This window comes from Schistocerca serialis, chromosome 9 (assembly GCF_023864345.2).
Source record: "Schistocerca serialis cubense isolate TAMUIC-IGC-003099 chromosome 9, iqSchSeri2.2, whole genome shotgun sequence".
NCBI lineage: Eukaryota > Metazoa > Arthropoda > Insecta > Orthoptera > Acrididae > Schistocerca > Schistocerca serialis.
The window spans coordinates 425652373-425669888 of record NC_064646.1 but is presented as its reverse complement, the minus strand read 5'-3'; the positions used below and the strand labels follow the sequence as shown (position 1 = coordinate 425669888).

The 17516-nt window shown below is 38.8% G+C and overlaps 1 protein-coding gene across 2 annotated transcripts in view; it reads left to right on the top strand.

The window, feature by feature from the left end:
• The window catches only part of LOC126419914 (uncharacterized), a 257958-nt gene that overhangs the window by 185233 nt on the left and 55209 nt on the right, over nucleotides 1–17516 (top strand). For both annotated transcript variants that reach the window (XM_050087192.1, XM_050087193.1), the window contains exon 17: nucleotides 5687–5870. In XM_050087192.1, coding sequence (XP_049943149.1) covers nucleotides 5687–5870 — 184 coding nt within the window. The remainder of the gene's footprint in view (nucleotides 1–5686; nucleotides 5871–17516) is intronic.

The window sequence follows — 17516 nt, the reverse complement described above, 5'->3', positions numbered from 1 at the left end:
AAACCCAAGAAGTAATCAACTTTTTCTACACTGATTTGAAAATGTTTACCCAACTGTTCAATGAATTTAGTTGTGACATCAGTAGAGCCCATAGTAAATCCATTATCAACATAAAACAATAATACCAGGTTTTCACCATAAAACATACATGGATCCAAACTGCTCTCCCATAAGTTACATTCAGTAAGGAACCCAAGAAGACATTCATACCAGCATTTTGAGGCTTGCTTTAAACCATATAGACTCTTCAGTAACGTACACACCCGTCCTGTACCATCATCAAATCCCTCTGGTTCACTCATGTAGATTTCTTCCTTCAAAATACCATTGAGAAATGCTGTCCACACATCAAATTGCCTTATACACCAATCATGTTGAATTGCAACACTCAAAAGGCATCTCATTGTCTCAAATCTTGCAACAGGGATAAACGTGTCAACATAATCTACTCAAAACCATTAAGTATATCCTCTTGCCACCAGTCGAGCCTTATATCGAACAACATCATTATTTGCATTTAATTTTGTAGCAAAGACTCATTGATTTCCGATCATGCTGTTTGGTTTAATTTTGTAAACTAATTCCCATGTTCCATTTTTCTTTAGAGCATCCATGTCTTCCTCCATTGCATTCTTCCATTCTTCAGAATTCTCTGACTGCAATGCCTCTTTATAGCTTCTTGGTGTCTCACAAAGAAACATCATTCTTGGTTGATCAACTGAATCTTCACAGTAAAAAGATGGTTTCTTCAAATTTCGCTGTTCATGTAAATTGTGGCTTCCTCTTTCCTCATTTCTTGCTTCTAAGTTACTTCCAACTTCTTGGTCAGTGTCATATGACTGGCTGTTAACACTTTCATCACTTGTAGCTACATCTTGGTTCATGCAATCCTCTTCAAAATCAACATCTTCTTGCTCAGTCTCCAAAAATCTGTGTTCTTATCTATAGCTGATATTTCAACAAACCTTTTAGACTTTTGAGTACCAATAAGAGGTTCCTGTAATGGCTTGCAATTGAACTTTACATCTCTGCAAATACACTCGCACCTTTTTTTTTTTTTTTTTTCAGGAAAATAGACATGGTTCCCACAATCATCATAACCAACCACATATCCTTTTGAAACTTTTGAAGATTTAGCATCAAACTTCTTCCGTTTCTGTGTAGGAACCTAAGCATAGAATTCAGTTCCAAATATCACCAAATTATCAAAACGACCTTCTTTCTTCAAAAATATTTCAATTGGAGTTTTACCTTTTTTTTTTGTGGGACCCACCTGATTCAAAATGTATGTTGCAGCCAGAACAGCTTCACCCGACAATGCTATTGGCAGATGTTCAGCAGACTAAAGCCAAGAACTTGCCATCTCACACATGATTCTATTTCCCCTTTCAGCAATTCCATTCTGTTGAGGCATATATGGTGCTGTGATTGAATGTTTCAGTCCAAATTTTTGCACATCTTTACTATGGAACTCCTTGCCACCATCGGTACGTAATTCTTTCACAGTAACATCAGCCTGAGTCTTTATCATTTTAACGAACAGTGGCAACTTTTCTTTAATTTCATCTTTGTGTCACAAAAGGTATGTTCCTCTAAAACTGGAAAATCATCCTTAAAAACAGCAAAGTATCAATGACTCTGCAGATCATTTTCTTCCATCAGACCATGAACATCTGCATACACTAACCTCCAGGTTTAGTGGGTTTCTGCACTCTTTCACGAGACAGCATCTGGTGATGTTTATCATAGATGCACCCTGCACAAAAACTGTTATCAATTGTTGTCTCTACACCATGATCCTTCAAAAATTGGTGCACATAGTGTTTATTTTGATGACCCATTTTTTCATGCCACCTCTGTAAAGTGTCAACAGTTTCAGTAACAACACAAGACTTTTCTTGATGAACAACCTTCACAGCCAAACGATAAAGCTCATTTTCATAGCAATTGCAATATCGTTTTTGAGAAAAACCCATAATTTGCCATCATTTTGGATTATTTGTTTTATTCCCTTCTGTGCAGCTTTCTTAACAGAAAACAAGTTACAGGATCCATCAGGTCAAAACCAAACATCTTCAAAATATCATTCTGTCCATGTCTGTCCATTGAACACTTGTACATCAATTCAGCCTACCAAATGCTTCAATATGTACACCATTCTTGGCACTATCCATCTTCCTTGGAGTTTCAAATTGTTCATATGTAGTGTGACAATCACACTGATTTGTTAGGTGATGTGTTGCACCGCTGTCAATGTACTACTCATCACACTCCAGTGTATTCACATCTAGTGAAAAACGGTTGTGTCTCACTATTGATACTGTTTCCACAGATTTTGAAATGTCTGTGTAGCTGCAGCTTCTTGAATTATCCACTGATATTACATTAGTTAACAACATAGCAGAATCTTCTCTTTTGTCTACGCTACTACATTCATTTGATCAATGGTCCTTTTTCTTACATTTAAAACAAACCAACCCTGTCTTACACTATTTTGATAAGTGACCTACTTTACCACATGAAAAGCATTTTCTGTCTTCATTCCTTTTATAATCAGGCACTTTTAGCGAATGTGCTTCAGAGGAGGTTTGTTTGCGCTTCTGTTGCAGTTTGTTAATCTCCATTTTCAACATCATTGCTATAGCAACACTTTTGTCATCACGATCTGTAATTCTTAGTCCATAATTAAAACACCATTTTTGTAATTTATTCCATGTCTACTCTACATTAGGTAGATCATGCCATGTAATATAAATGTAATTGAACTCTTTTGGCGAAGTTTGCAAATCTTGTGCACAAAGGTCACTGTCATCAATCGGCTTGTCCAACAATGAAAGCTGAGTTTGTACATCATCAAATTTGGCTAGATTACCTTATATACCTCCAGATGCTTCCCACACAATGTTATGGAATTTATGTCTAAGCAGATCAATGTTTTCAGCTGAGTGCTTGTTATATATCTTGTGTAGCTTATTGTCTTGTCTTTGCACTTCTGTGTGGTCGAGTAATGTTTTTCCAAATTCGGCACAACTGTCACACTTCATACAAACATTATCAACCATGCACATCTACTATCATTTTGACAAATCATCAAATGCCATTTTAGAAATGAATCATTTATTAAGCATCACACAGTATGACAATATTATACAAAACACCAACTGCACATTTCAAAATATAGCCAGAGATCATCACAGCTACAGCAAAAATGAACCAAAGAATTTATGAAACATGTGACAGACAACCTTCAAAGGATATGAACAATACATATGTATTCATATATACTACAACATTAAAACATTAATACTTTCACAAAGTATTCTTAAATAATAGAACCCAATATGTTGTCCTCAATGGTGAGTGTTCATCAGAGACCAGGTTTTCATCAGGAGAGTCCCAGGGAACGTGATAGGATGGCTGTTGTTCTCTATAAACATGTATGATTTGGCAGATAGTGTGGGCACTGATCTGCAGTTGTTTGGTGATGATGTCATGGTGTATGGTAAGGCACTGAGGTTGAGTGACTGTAGGAAGACACAAGTCAGCTTAGACAAGATTTCCAGTTGGTGTCATGAATGACACCTAGTCATTCATGTGGAAAAATGTACGTTAATGCATATGAGTAGGAAGATCAAACCTGTAATGTTCAGATGCAGTATTGCTAGTGTCCTGCTGGACACAGTCAAGTTGTTCAAATATCTGGGTATAACATTGTAAAGTGATATGTGATGGAACAAGCATGTGAGAAGTGTGGTAGGGCAGGCAAATAGTTGGCTTCATTTTATAGGGAGAATTTTAGCAAAGAATGGTTCAGCAGTAAATAGAACCACATATAGAATGCTGGTGCAACCTATGCTTGAGTACTGCTTTAGTGTTTGGGATCTCTAACTGGTCAGACTGAAGGAAAACATTGACGCACTTCAGAGGCAGGCTGCTAGATTTATTACCAGTAGATTTGAACAACATGTAAGTCTTATGGAGATGCTTCACGGGAATCCCTGGAGGAAAGGCAACATTCTTTTCAAGAAACACCTGAGAGAATTTAGAGAACCAGCATATGTATCTGACTGGCAAACAATTCTACTGTTGCCAACATACATTGTACGTAAGGACCACAAGGATGAGATATGAGAAATTAGGGCTCATATGGAGACATATAGATGATCATAATGATCATTTTTCCCTAACTCTGTCTGCAAGTGGAACAGGAAAGGAAATGAAGAAAATAACTAATAGTGTTATTGGGTACCCTCTGCCATGCACCCTACAGTGGCTTGAGGAGTATCTGTGTAGATGTAGGTGTATTTAGCCTACATAACCACAAATAATATTAATCAGTAATATGAAGATTGGATCAAGGTAGTTAGGTAGATACAGTATTTCTTGATTTCAAAATTCATTTGACTCAGCAGCACATCAATGCTTATCATCAAGGATTTGTTCATATGAGGTATCAAGCAAAATGTGTTACTGGTTTGACAATTTTTTGGTAGGGAGGACGCAAATGTTATCTTAGAACATTTATCTCAGTTGGAGAGTCATTGTCAGATGTAAAAGTATCTTTGGGTGTGCCACAGGGAAGCGTGTTGGGACCCTAGCTGTTCATGTTGTATATCAATGACTTTGCAGACAGTACTAATGGTAACTTCAGACTATTTGCAGATGATGCAAAGTAATAAAGTACTACCTGAAAGAAGCTGCATAAGTGTTCAGTCAGAACCTGATAAACTTCCAAAGATGTGCAAAGACTGGTAACTTGCTTTAACTGTTCAAAAATGTAAAATTGTGCACTTAAAAAAATGAAAAAAGTAAAGCATCCTATGAATATAATATTGATGAATAATGGTTGGAATCAGACAACTCATACAAGTACAAATACTCAGGTGTAACACTTTGAAGGGATATGAAATGGAACGATCACTTAGGCTCAGGCATGGGTAAAGCAGGTGGTAGATTTCAGTTTATTCGTAGAATACTGGGGAAGTGCAATCAGTCAATATAGGGATTGCTTACTAATCACTTGTACAACTGGTTCTAGAATATTGCTCACATGTGTGGGGCCCATACCAAACAGCACTAACAGTGGATTCTGAATGTATACAGAGAAGGGGATGGAAGATTGCCACAGAGATACTGAAGAAACTGAATGGGAAGACTCTTGAAGATAGACACAAACTGTCCCAAGAAGTCTGCTACCAAAGTTTCAAGAAGTGACATTAAATGATAACTTAAGGTTATACACCCCCTACATATCACTCAGATAGACCTAGATATAGATTTGTCTGTTGTAAAATGAGGCAGGTAGCTAGAACCATACCATAAGTTCAGCTTCACTTTGTTCCTGAAGTGTGCATTTAATGAGCAAATTAATAGTTGCTTATTGGCAAATCCTCTCCAACATGATCTGGCTTTATCTCCCAATATTTTACTGTGTGAACTGTTCTGTGTAAGGAGCTCGAATGATCCAGTTTTTCTGTGTGCTTTGAAACATTGCTTCCAGAACATAAGATTCTATTCTAGTATTCACTTGAAAAACTTAAGAACCAAATTCATGATTTGTATGTTAGGATTTGAAATCTTCTCTTGCTGAATATGTGTGTATATGAGTAATGTGGTAAAGGAGAGGTGAACTGTTGAAAAATATTGTAATACTTCATAAATCATGATGTGTTTTTCTTGTTAACAGCATAAATGTCCAGGTGAGAAGACTTGGTGGAGCCTATGGTGCTAAAATTTCACGGAACATGTTGGTTAGCACAGCCTGTGCTCTAGCAGCACATCTTCAGAACAGGCCAGTTCGCTTCATTCTTCCACTTGAAACAAACATGGAATCAATAGGAAAAAGACATGACTGTGCTATAGATTATGAAGTAAGTAAATATGATTTTGTGTTTTATTGCTTAGAAACTGTCAAATATTACCTGAGATGTAATGTCTTGTTGTGGTTTCTGAGTTTTTCACAAGGTAATTGAGAAGAAATATTTTTCAGATTTCAGCCCGATCGAAATTCCATTTTTTGGGTCAGGTCAGTCAATATGATTTCATGCACAGAATGATCTCTTCTGTGCTAATCAGCATGGATTCAAAAAATGCTGGTCATGGGAAATTTGACTTGTGCTCTATTTGTGTGAAATCCTGAAAGTCACAAATGAAGGCAATTATCGGGATGCTATATTTCTTGATTGCCAAAAAGAATTTGACTCACACCACTCCAACACTTATTATGGATATATAATCATATTTATGATTGGATTGTGGATTTCTTGCTAAGCAGGATGTAGCATACGATCTTGGATGGAGAGTCATCAGTGGATGTAAATGTATTACAGACAAACTGCAGGAAAATGTGTTATGCCCTTAACATTCATGTTGTATCTTAATGATGTGGTAGATAATATTAATAGTAATATGTGATTTCTTACAGTTGATGCAGTTATCACACAAATATCCTACCAGAAACATATAATTGTGCACTTTATGAAATGCAAAAATGCAGTATCCTATGATTTCACTACCAATTAGCTACACTTAGAATGAGTCAATTCATACAAATACTTGAGTGTAGCAATGTGTAGAGATGCGAAATGTAATGATCACATAAGGTCATTCCTGGTTAAGGCAGGTAGCAGACTTCAGATTATTGACAGAATACTGTGTAATACAGATGGTCTACAAAAAAGATTATTCATGAAACGCTTTTGTGATGCATACTAAAATATTACTTACATGTATTCCAACTGTAAGAGAAGACTAACTGTTCATACTGAAGATATACAAAAAGAGCAGCACAAGTGGTCACTGGTTTGTTTGACTCGCAGGTAAGCATTAAAGAAATGCTGAGAAACCTGAATAAGAAAACTCTTGAAGATAGACACCAACTGTCCCATGAAAGGTTTCTTATGAAGTTTAAAGAACAAGTATTAAGTGAGGAATCTAGGAATATTTTCCAGCCCCCACGTATCACAACTATAGGAGCTGCAAAGGCAGTATTAGACTTTCAATGTGCACAGAGGCTTCCAAGCAATCTTTCCTCTTGCACTCCATCACAGACTGAAGAGGAAGAAATGCTATTATGTGGTACAAGGGGCAGTACCCTGTTGTATGCATTTCAGAGTAGTTTGCATGGTATTGGCATAGATGTCGAAATATTGCACATAAAAACCGAACTTTTGGCTTGACCAGACACCCAGTAATACATCTTTGTAGATCTCAAGTTTCTTACTTGACATGCTGTGCATCCTCCAATTATGGTACATCCCATGCTGTATCCTGAATGAAAGGAACCAGTAATAATAACTGTAACAGCATTTATCAAAGGAAAAGTTACATAAATCTGGAAATACAGAAGAAATTAGAATTTCGTTTGAATGAAGATATGGAGAAGGAGAAGTACATGCATTGGTGCTGAAGTTAATGAAAAGTGAATCCATAAACTTAATCAGGAAGGACAAAGGAAGTAACAAAGATAAGAGCTAGTGTGAGTGAAAATATGTAGTTAAGAAAGTGAAAATAAATACAGTGTTCAAATGCAAATAAAATGGAGTGAATACAGGAAGCAAATGGGAAATATTCAAGCAATTGGGCTGTTGCAGGATATGGTGGCAGTGTAACAATGCATCTTATTGGAAGCTGGGAGGAGCTTCATGGAGAATTTGTTCAGTGTCAGAATTCTGAAATGTCCTTGGAGCAACAATCATCCATACAAATATTGTCAGACATCTCTGTTTCATACTCATTTTAAGCTGTACATCTTGCCAAACTAACTAATAAAATCTTGAATTAAATGGGAAAGGAGAGGGTAATACAAGAGCACATAATCTTAATAACTTAGCCCACAAGCAGAAAGTATTCCTACACTGTTTTTATCAGCTTTTGATGATGATTTTACTGGAACATGAAGTTAACTAGGCTGGTACCAAACTCCTAATTCCTTGGGCCAGCACTTTTACAACATTGTTTTATTTAGAAGAAAATGAAAGTTAGAGGCCTGAAGAAATAAATTAGAAGTGGAAGTAAAAATAAGCTAACAGTCAAGATTCAAATTCCAAACTTGTAACTATCAGTTGTCACCAGTGACTATTTCAATTTTGGTGAAACAAATAAAAACCTGATCACTGAAGTTAAGAGCTGGCGGGCTGGGCTAGCTCTTCGATGGGTGACCATCCAGACTGCCAAGTGCTGTTGGCAAGCGGGGTGCACTCAGCCCTTGTGAGGGAAAACTAAGGAGCTACTTGATTGAGAAGTAGCGGCTCCAGTCTTGGAAACTGACATACAGCTGGGAGAGCAGTGTGTTGACCACATGCCTCTCCATATCCGCATCCAGTGACTCCTATGGGCTGAGGATGACATGGTGGCCGGTCAGTACCATTGGGCCTTCATAGCCTGTTCAGAAGTAGTTTAATTTAGTTTAGAGTCTTAAGATAAAAATTTGTATACTTAAAATGCCAATATTTAAATAACCCAGAATAGCCAATCAGCTTGATTCACTTGTGACTGATTATGAAACCCTGTGTTATTCTTGACAGAAACAGTTAATTTTAATGACACTTCAATATTCAGTATCGACTTATAGTTGAAATATGAGGACATCCAACTGAAGAAGATCATCCTGAGGTTGGTGTGAAGATCTTATAAGTCCCTACTTGTACCACAAGACATTCATTAGTACAAAATAACACATCATATGAGGGCTGCCTATCATCAAAACATGCTGACCAAAACACTATAACATTGACTGTCATGTACATCAACTGTGAGCACAATAACTTAAGTATGTGTTGCCGTTCTTGAGAGCTTCCTGCAGTGTAGGACTCACACACTTCTTCTTACGCAGACTTGAGCAAAAGGCAGCTGAGCCAAGAGTGTGAACAATTAGCTCAACTAAATACAAGCACAAAAGAAATGTAGTTGATATGATATAAAGAGATGATCAATTTGAGGACACCCTGATATCTGCATTAGGATCTTCAATCTAAAGTATTCACATATTAGAAATGTTTCAGATCATAATAAGTTCTGCAGTAACTATCCAACTTCAAATAATTTTCATGAGATCATACAATGCTCCCTGAACTAAAAAGAAAGTGGATCACCCACGGCCCAGAAGCTGACTATACTGTCTACTGCATCAGTAAGATAATTAGTGACAGGTTGCCCTTAATTCTAGATGATGAGAGAAGACAATGGTTGGAGTTCACACTGTCAGTGATTTACTTATGAAATCAACTAATTCAAAAATACTGCATTGCCTTTCTTGGGAGACAGAAATGCAAAACCTCTGAGGCAGTTGTTGTCACATGTGACAACTATTCTGTAACAGCAAATCTTTACACTTTGAGATCCATTTCAACATTATTTTGCTATAATGGAAAATCCTGGCTGGAATATAAACAATGGTAAGAGAAAACTACTTCAAAAGTTGACCTACTGTTACATATTCAGTTTCTTTTTAACACACTGACTACCATGAAGCCGCCAATGCCACAGCTGAGCTCTCTGCTGTGATTGCCAGTGGCACGTTGAAGAAAAGGAGAAGATGAATGAGAAGACTCTGAGGACAATGGTGGGAATAGGTGGAAGGATGTGTGGAATTGTGGGCAAAGGGCATGTAGGCAGCAACAGATGAGTTAAGTATGAATTGAGCAGGGCCAAGTGGTAACAGCAAAGCTGTGTAAGATGTTCCCATTCCTGAAGTTCTGAGGAACAGGTGCTAATTAGAAAACTGAAGTCACAAATGTGGTGAAGTATGCATGATACATATCATAGATGTAATGACTGTAATAAGTACCTGTTATGCAATACATTTTATACATTGAAGGATTACTTAGCTAAAACAGAGTAGGGGTTTGGTGAAAAATATTATATAAATAATAATAATAATAATGATAATGATTATAAAATATCCAACATTCCACATAACACCTACACTTTATGTTTTTTTCCCTATTTTTTTCCTTTCTAGAATTTCTTACCCCCAAGCTATGCATAGCACAATACTAACACCTCTTCCTCTTTCTGATCTCAACATCTCAATCATTATGTAGCGATACTAACTCAGCTTTTCAGGATAGCAAATGGGAAGTTGCGGTACAGAAAATGGCCCAGAGATCACCAGTGTGTGTGTGTGTGTGTGTGTGTGTGTGTGTGTGTGTGTGTGTGTGTGTGTGTGTGTGTAGTGAGTGAAGTATTATGAAACAACGTGTGTATAGTGTGTGCAGTGGCTGATAGTGAGATATGAGTGAACAATATGGTATTACATTATTTAATAAGTTATTTGTAAAAAAAGTATTGTGTACCAGGAGTAAATCTAATGATTGTCTCTAACTAGAAGTCTGTAAATATATGTGTATATGAATTAGCTTAATTTAATTTGACCTAAATTTGTAAATACTTTGACATGTCCTATATCCGTGTGAAAAGAGATCTACAGATGAATAAAGCTACTACTACTACTACTACTACTACTATTTTATCCTCTGGCCTCCCCAAGTGTTAACAGTATTGATACTATTATTGTTCCTGTTTATCATAACTGGCAGTGACAGGCTTATAATACTGATATAGAAAATTGGACAGTGGGTCATGTTAGTTTACTTATGACATGCATTATCTCATAGATAATTCTCCATTTGATGTAGCAGGATCTGCCCAAGGCATTGCTGGAATAGTTGATCATAGCAGACAGCATAAGACAAGTTAAGTTGTGACAACAGTCATGAGAAAAGGAACTATTAAGTAAACAAATGAATTGATGAAAGACATTAGACCTAATTACTCCAAAGGCTAAGAAAGATGTGAAAAGGGGGGGGGGGGAACTACTCTGCATAAAAATATCATGTCACTCACAGAAAGAGTTAGTGATATATTACAGGTTCATATATCATTGTGTGACAAGACACACAGGAATAAATCTTTTTTGTTCACATGCTGACAAAGATGCCCCCTGCAAGCTTGCAATAAACTGGCCTGGTCCCAAATTAGTGCAGTGAAACAACAGTTGTCATAAGATGCTGACAAATTTTTCACCACAGTTTAAAACTATGTGACACATTGTGACTGGAACTGATATCTGGTAGTGCTGTCCATGAAAGATACTAGTCTGGGTTTAAGTTTCAGTCCTAGAGACAATTTTAATATGTCAGGATTTCAGTTTTAACAGAGTAAAAATTCCATTCCAAAATCAATACCTACATGGTTGCTAAGCCCTTCTTTGCCATGTCTTTTCTCCTAAAACTGTGGTTATGAAAGAGGAGAGTCATGATGACATCAGAAAAGTCCGCAAAGAACTTATGACAGATCAAAACTTTTAATTAGGTCATGAAGTGCACTGGGATGACCCAGTTGCTAGAAAACTGCCCACAAATGCAAAAATCTGAATTTGAGTCTTCATATAGAGCGAAATTTAAATAAGACAGGATCATCTCTGTGCAGCATTGCTGGGTGCAAGTTTCTATATGAAATGTATTTAATACACATTCCAGGGCATTATGAGACATATGATTTTATTTACAAAGTACAAAATAGTCACACATATATCTTAAGTAGGAAACGAGTTTCACTAGTCATCAACCACATGGGTAGATTTGTTTAAGTGCAAGCAATTTTCACTGTAAAAATATGAAAATAGATTTCACTCATATTGTCTTATAGTTTCTTGAACAAGATGGGTGACTAATCAGTACTTGAAGTTAGTCTACCTGTTGCTGTGAGAGTTCATAAACTTTAGCAAAATATGAACAGGTGTGTGTCCTCATTCAGATTTGCACGTGATGTATAAGAAGGCAACGAATTAATGACGACTTATATAACACTGTTAGAAGTAAATTCAGTATAGACTGTACAGCTTTATACTATTGTTCCTCACCATAGTACTAATGTTCAAAAATATAATCTAACCTCCTTACAGTTTCTGTCTTATAGATCAGTGGAGATGTAAGAGAATGAATGGATTGACATGATACTGCGGCTCTAACACATACGGTGAAATGTAAACCCTGTGAATTATAGACTCATATTTGAATAACTGAACCTTTGTTTCTTAGTTGTTTAACATTTGAATTGCAACTGATATTAAAAAATATATATGTTTCTTCCTGTGATGCTAAATAAATTATTATTTTTACAAGAAATCAAAACTGGTAAGCCCAACATTTTCCAGGCAAACTAACCACTGAACAACATCAGTACAGAAACATTGCATTTATCAGTGAAAATATCACCTTTATGGTGAAAAAATGTAAAGATATGATTTCATACTCCATGGTGCATTCATGCCCTGGGCAGTGTTCTGCTATTGCTGATTTTGTGGCCTCTGTGAGCCTAGAACACCTTTGGTGTTTCTCATATCTTATGTCCACTGTTTTGGTGGTTTGACCAATATAAGATGTACTGCATTCACAAGGAATGAGGTGAACCATGTTTTCTTAACTGCAGATCATCCTTGATCTTTCCAAGAAGAGCCCTGAATTTGTTGGCTAGGTGGAACACACATTTGCTCTATTGTTTCTGCAAGATTCTACTGATCCTGGCAGAGCAGAGATAGGCCCTGCATGTGGTGGAAAAGATACTTTCCTGGTCTCTTCTTCTTGTTCCCTTCATCACACCTTCAGTCTGCTCATATAATTGACCTTCATATAGGAAGTACGTCAAAGTTAAAATATGTGGTAAAACATCCAGTAAACTTCCATAAAACCTCTCACTAATCAAATCAAGTGAGCCCAAGAGTGTTACACTGGTGAACATGGATGCCACATCAAAACTGACTGTGATATCTGCATCTGTGATACATGAGTTTTTGAGATGTTCCACAAAGTCCAACAAGTTGTGGATGTGGTGGATGCACTATCCCACATATGGTGCTAACATCTTCTTAAGAAAATTATATGTTGGGTAGGTGGCTGTACCAAAGTTGCTCACGATGGCACAGAGCTGTACACCTTTGTGGATTTTGAGTAGTTATATACTCTGAATAGCCAATGGCATTGCCACAGTGGTAACATTGATTCCCATCAAATCACCAAAGTTAATTGCTGTTGGGCTTGGCTGGCACTTTGATGTGTGACCTTCTGGATCTGTTGGGCACTCTTGGCAATTGGTGTGCACTCAGCCTCTGAGATGCCAATTGAGGCACTACTGGATTGAGAAGTAGCAGCTCCTTGTGAACGCTGACAATGGCTAGGAGAGCAGTGTGCTGACCCCATGCCCCTCCATATCTGCATCCAGTGATGTCTAATGGCTGAAGAAGGCTTGGTCAATATTGTTGGGCCTTCCAAAGCCTATTCAGCTGTAGTTGGTTAGTTATATGGTCTGGATGGTAAAGGTACCTTCAATTTCAGTTACTTGACAACTTAATCAGGCCATCCTTTTTCCTTAAATGGAGCCTTATTGTTACTGTTCATAATATCGGTGGGGTCATATTCTAGTGGATTACAAGCAGAGTCCTCTAGACGTTGATGGTTCTTCAGATCATAGCCAGGCTTCTACAGTATGACTATAGAATTCCCTTTGTTCATGTGTAATAGTAGTGTGCTGTCATCATCTCACAACTTCATGAGGGCCATCTTCTCATCTTTTGATATATTCATTTTGCGTGGGCTAGCTCTGGTTAATGACCTGCTTGTCTCTTTTGGAACCTCTTCTGTCACACTTGAAGGTAGTGTGTTGACTACTTTCTCCACAGAACTGATGAAGCTGGCGACTGGTAGGTCTCTGAGAGTGACTGTAAAGTCAAGATTCCTTCCAAGTATCTTCTGGGTGGCTTCATCCAAAGTTCGATTATGCAGATTTACTGCCTTGTAGCTGTCATGTGTTTGTTCCACTCTGTCGTTCATGTGCTCAAATTTTTCCAATTGTTGGAGTGTAGTGCTGTGCTTGATGGATGCTGCTAGTGACCATGATACACTGTCTGTCCTGTCCAAATCCTCTTGTGCTAAATTGGCTTTCAAGTACAGATGTAGACACAGCAGCTCCCTAGAGGTGACGTCAAGTCTTTGTCACCTGTCTGGATCTTTTCCCTTATCTGAGCAATACTGGCATGATGCTTTATCCTGTTAGCTACCCTTGACACTATATGATGTTTAATTTGGTGAATACAGGTACCACATCTCCTTCTATGCATCTGAGGAGGAAGTTGAGAGAGCTCGCCATCCTCTCTTTGCTGTGTCACAGCTTGTCCAGTAGTTACATCTTTAGGTGCATTTCCTTCCCAGAGGGACTTGTGAATAATGTAAAGCCTTCCCTGAGACTGGCTGCCTGTGTGCAAGGTTCCTAATTTATGTGTGGGTGGAGCCTGGAGTTCCAGCTGCCACCTGTTACAGACTGAGTGTTACATCTTTTGTCCACAACCACAAGTTGCACTTCTGAGTTGCTCCGGGTGTTCTCTATTCCATTAATACCCACTGAATCTTTCTCCCATGGTGGTGATCTCTTCATGGTGTTCCATATTTCTTCTGCACCCATGAAGTGCATTCCCTGCAGTCTCATGGTGGTATAGGTGTTCACTTTGCCGTCCACACCTGCTGCAGCCATCTATCATGGTAATGTCAGATTCCTGGTGTCCCATATTTGGTCCATGCCAATGAAATGCACTCCCTGAAACCTCACAGTGCTGCTAGACTTCTGTGTTGTGTCTGTTCCTGCTGCAGCAGGTGCTTCCATACACCAGTGTTGAGAAGGAACACCTGAAATACTTGCATTTCTCTTCAGGTATCTTGCTGACATGCAACATAAAAAAATGATTCAAATGGTTCTGAGCACTATTGGACTCAACTGCTGAGGTCATTAGTCCCCTAGAACTTAGAACTAGTTAAACCGAACTAACCTAAGGACATCACAAACATCCATGCCCGAGGCAGGATTCGAACCTGCGACCGTAGCGGTCTTGCGGTTCCAGACTGCAGTGCCTTTAACCGCACGGCCACTTCGGCCGGCCATGCAACATAACTATAGCCTTACGATCATGATTGGCAGCACATTTGGCATTAAATGACTTGGCTCTCAGTGGCATCAAAGGTACAGTGGGCTTGATTCTATAAAGTTTCATTTGGCCTTCATTGAAATAATGTGTAAAGCTCTGGGCAAAAACATGGGTTTGCTGTCAACAAGCAACAATTTCAAATCATACAACCTGTACTTGTGGGATTTCAATGAAGTTGACAGTCCCTTCTCTCACACACGCATATAGGTGTTGCTCTCAAGGCCTCTCTTAATGAAGATTGAGAGGTTTACATGTCTGCCAGAGACAGTTCCACTAAAGGACATCTCTGCAGTAAGTGTTGCCAGCACTCCCTTATTATCATGAATCATATATTTTGGAGTACTATATAGCTTCACCACTGACATGTGATGGCAGTTTGAGTATCAATTGTTCCCTCACTTCACAAGGACCCTAGGTATACACTGCATCAAAACCACTGCTTACTATCCAGCAGCAGACAGCAAAGTTGAATGATGGCATTGCAACATCAAGGCAGCATTAAGAGCCTGACTTTCAGATGACTAGGTTGATCTGCCAACAATTGTAATGGGTCTCCGTGCTTATGTGATTCCAGAACGTAATCGTACCACTGCAGAAATGAAATGACTTAAGGCACAGCAAGTAGACTTCCAATTGATTTTTCCAACCAACACCAGTGGAGTGTGGCATCCAAGCTATCATTTTCAAATTGCACAGAAGATGGTATCATTTAAACCAACAAATGTTCAACATTTGCCTTCATCCATCCTGAACTCATGACCTCTTCATGTAGGTACATAGGACATGATACTCTGAAAAAATCTCTACAGCCTATCTATTGTTGACCAAATCTGATACATTCATGGTCTGATCAACATTTTGTTATTGGAACACCACTGGCCAGAAGACCATTCTATCAACAGAGCCAAGCCAGCCTTTCTGCTGAAGAAAATGGATCCCTGACCACCCATATCAGATTCAAGTAAACAGTGAGCTCCAGTCACCAAAACTCCAGAGTGTCATCAGCCAACGCAAAATGTGCTGCATGTTCTGGACCTTCTGTGCACTTTCCAAAGAAATACCTCAATGTCATCACTCTGGAAGGTGTAATATGTTGTCATAACTGACACAGTTAAATGTGTGTGTGTATATATATATATATATATATATATATATATATATATATATATATATATATATATATATATATATATATATATATATATATATATATATATATATATATAATAGAAGGAAACATTCCACGTGGGAAAAATTATATATAAAAACAAAGATGAGGTGACTTACCGAACAAAAGCGCTGGCAGGTCGATAGACACACAAACAAACACAAACATACACACAAAATTCAAGCTTTCGCAACCAACGGTTGCTTCATCAGGAAAGAGGGAAGGAGAGGGAAAGATGAAAGGATGTGGGTTTTAAGGGAGAGGGTAAGGAGTCATTCCAATCCCGGGAGCGGAAAGACTTACCTTAGGGAGAAAAGTATGTGCGGTTGGATATGGGTGTGTGTGCGAGTGTATACCTGTCCTTTTTTCTCCCTAAGGTAAGTCTTTCCGCTCTCGGGATTGGAATGACTCCTTACCATCTCCCTTAAAACCCACATCCTTTCGTCTTTCCCTCTCCTTCCCTCTTTCCTGATGAAGCAACCGTTGGTTGTGAAACCTTGAATTTTGTGTGTATGTTTGTGTTTGTTTGTGTGTCTACCGACCTGCCAGCACTTTCGTTTGGTAAGTCACATCATCTTTAATACACTCCTGGAAATTGAAATAAGAACACCGTGAATTCATTGTCCCAGGAAGGGGAAACTTTATTGACACATTCCTGGGGTCAGATACATCACATGATCACACTGACAGAACCACAGGCACATAGACACAGGCAACAGAGCATGCACAATGTCGGCACTAGTACAGTGTATATCCACCTTTCGCAGCAATGCAGGCTGCTATTCTCCCATGGAGACGATCGTAGAGATGCTGGATGTAGTCCTGTGGAACGGCTTGCCATGCCATTTCCACCTGGTGCCTCAGTTGGACCAGCGTTCGTGCTGGACGTGCAGACCGCGTGAGACGACGCTTCATCCAGTCCCAAACATGCTCAATGGGGGACAGATCCGGAGATCTTGCTGGCCAGGGTAGTTGACTTACACCTTCTAGAGCACGTTGGGTGGCACGGGATACATGCAGACGTGCATTGTCCTGTTGGAACAGCAAGTTCCCTTGCCGGTCTAGGAATGGTAGAACGATGGGTTCGATGACGGTTTGGATGTACCGTGCACTATTCAGTGTCCCCTCGACGATCACCAGTGGTGTACGGCCAGTGTAGGATATCGCTCCCCACACCATGATGCCGGGTGTTGGCCCTGTGTGCCTCGGTCGTATGCAGTCCTGATTGTGGCGCTCACCTGCACGGCGCCAAACACGCATACGACCATCATTGGCACCAAGGCAGAAGCGACTCTCATCGCTGAAGACGACACGTCTCCATTCGTCCCTCCATTCACGCCTGTCGCGACACCACTGGAGGTGGGCTGCACGATG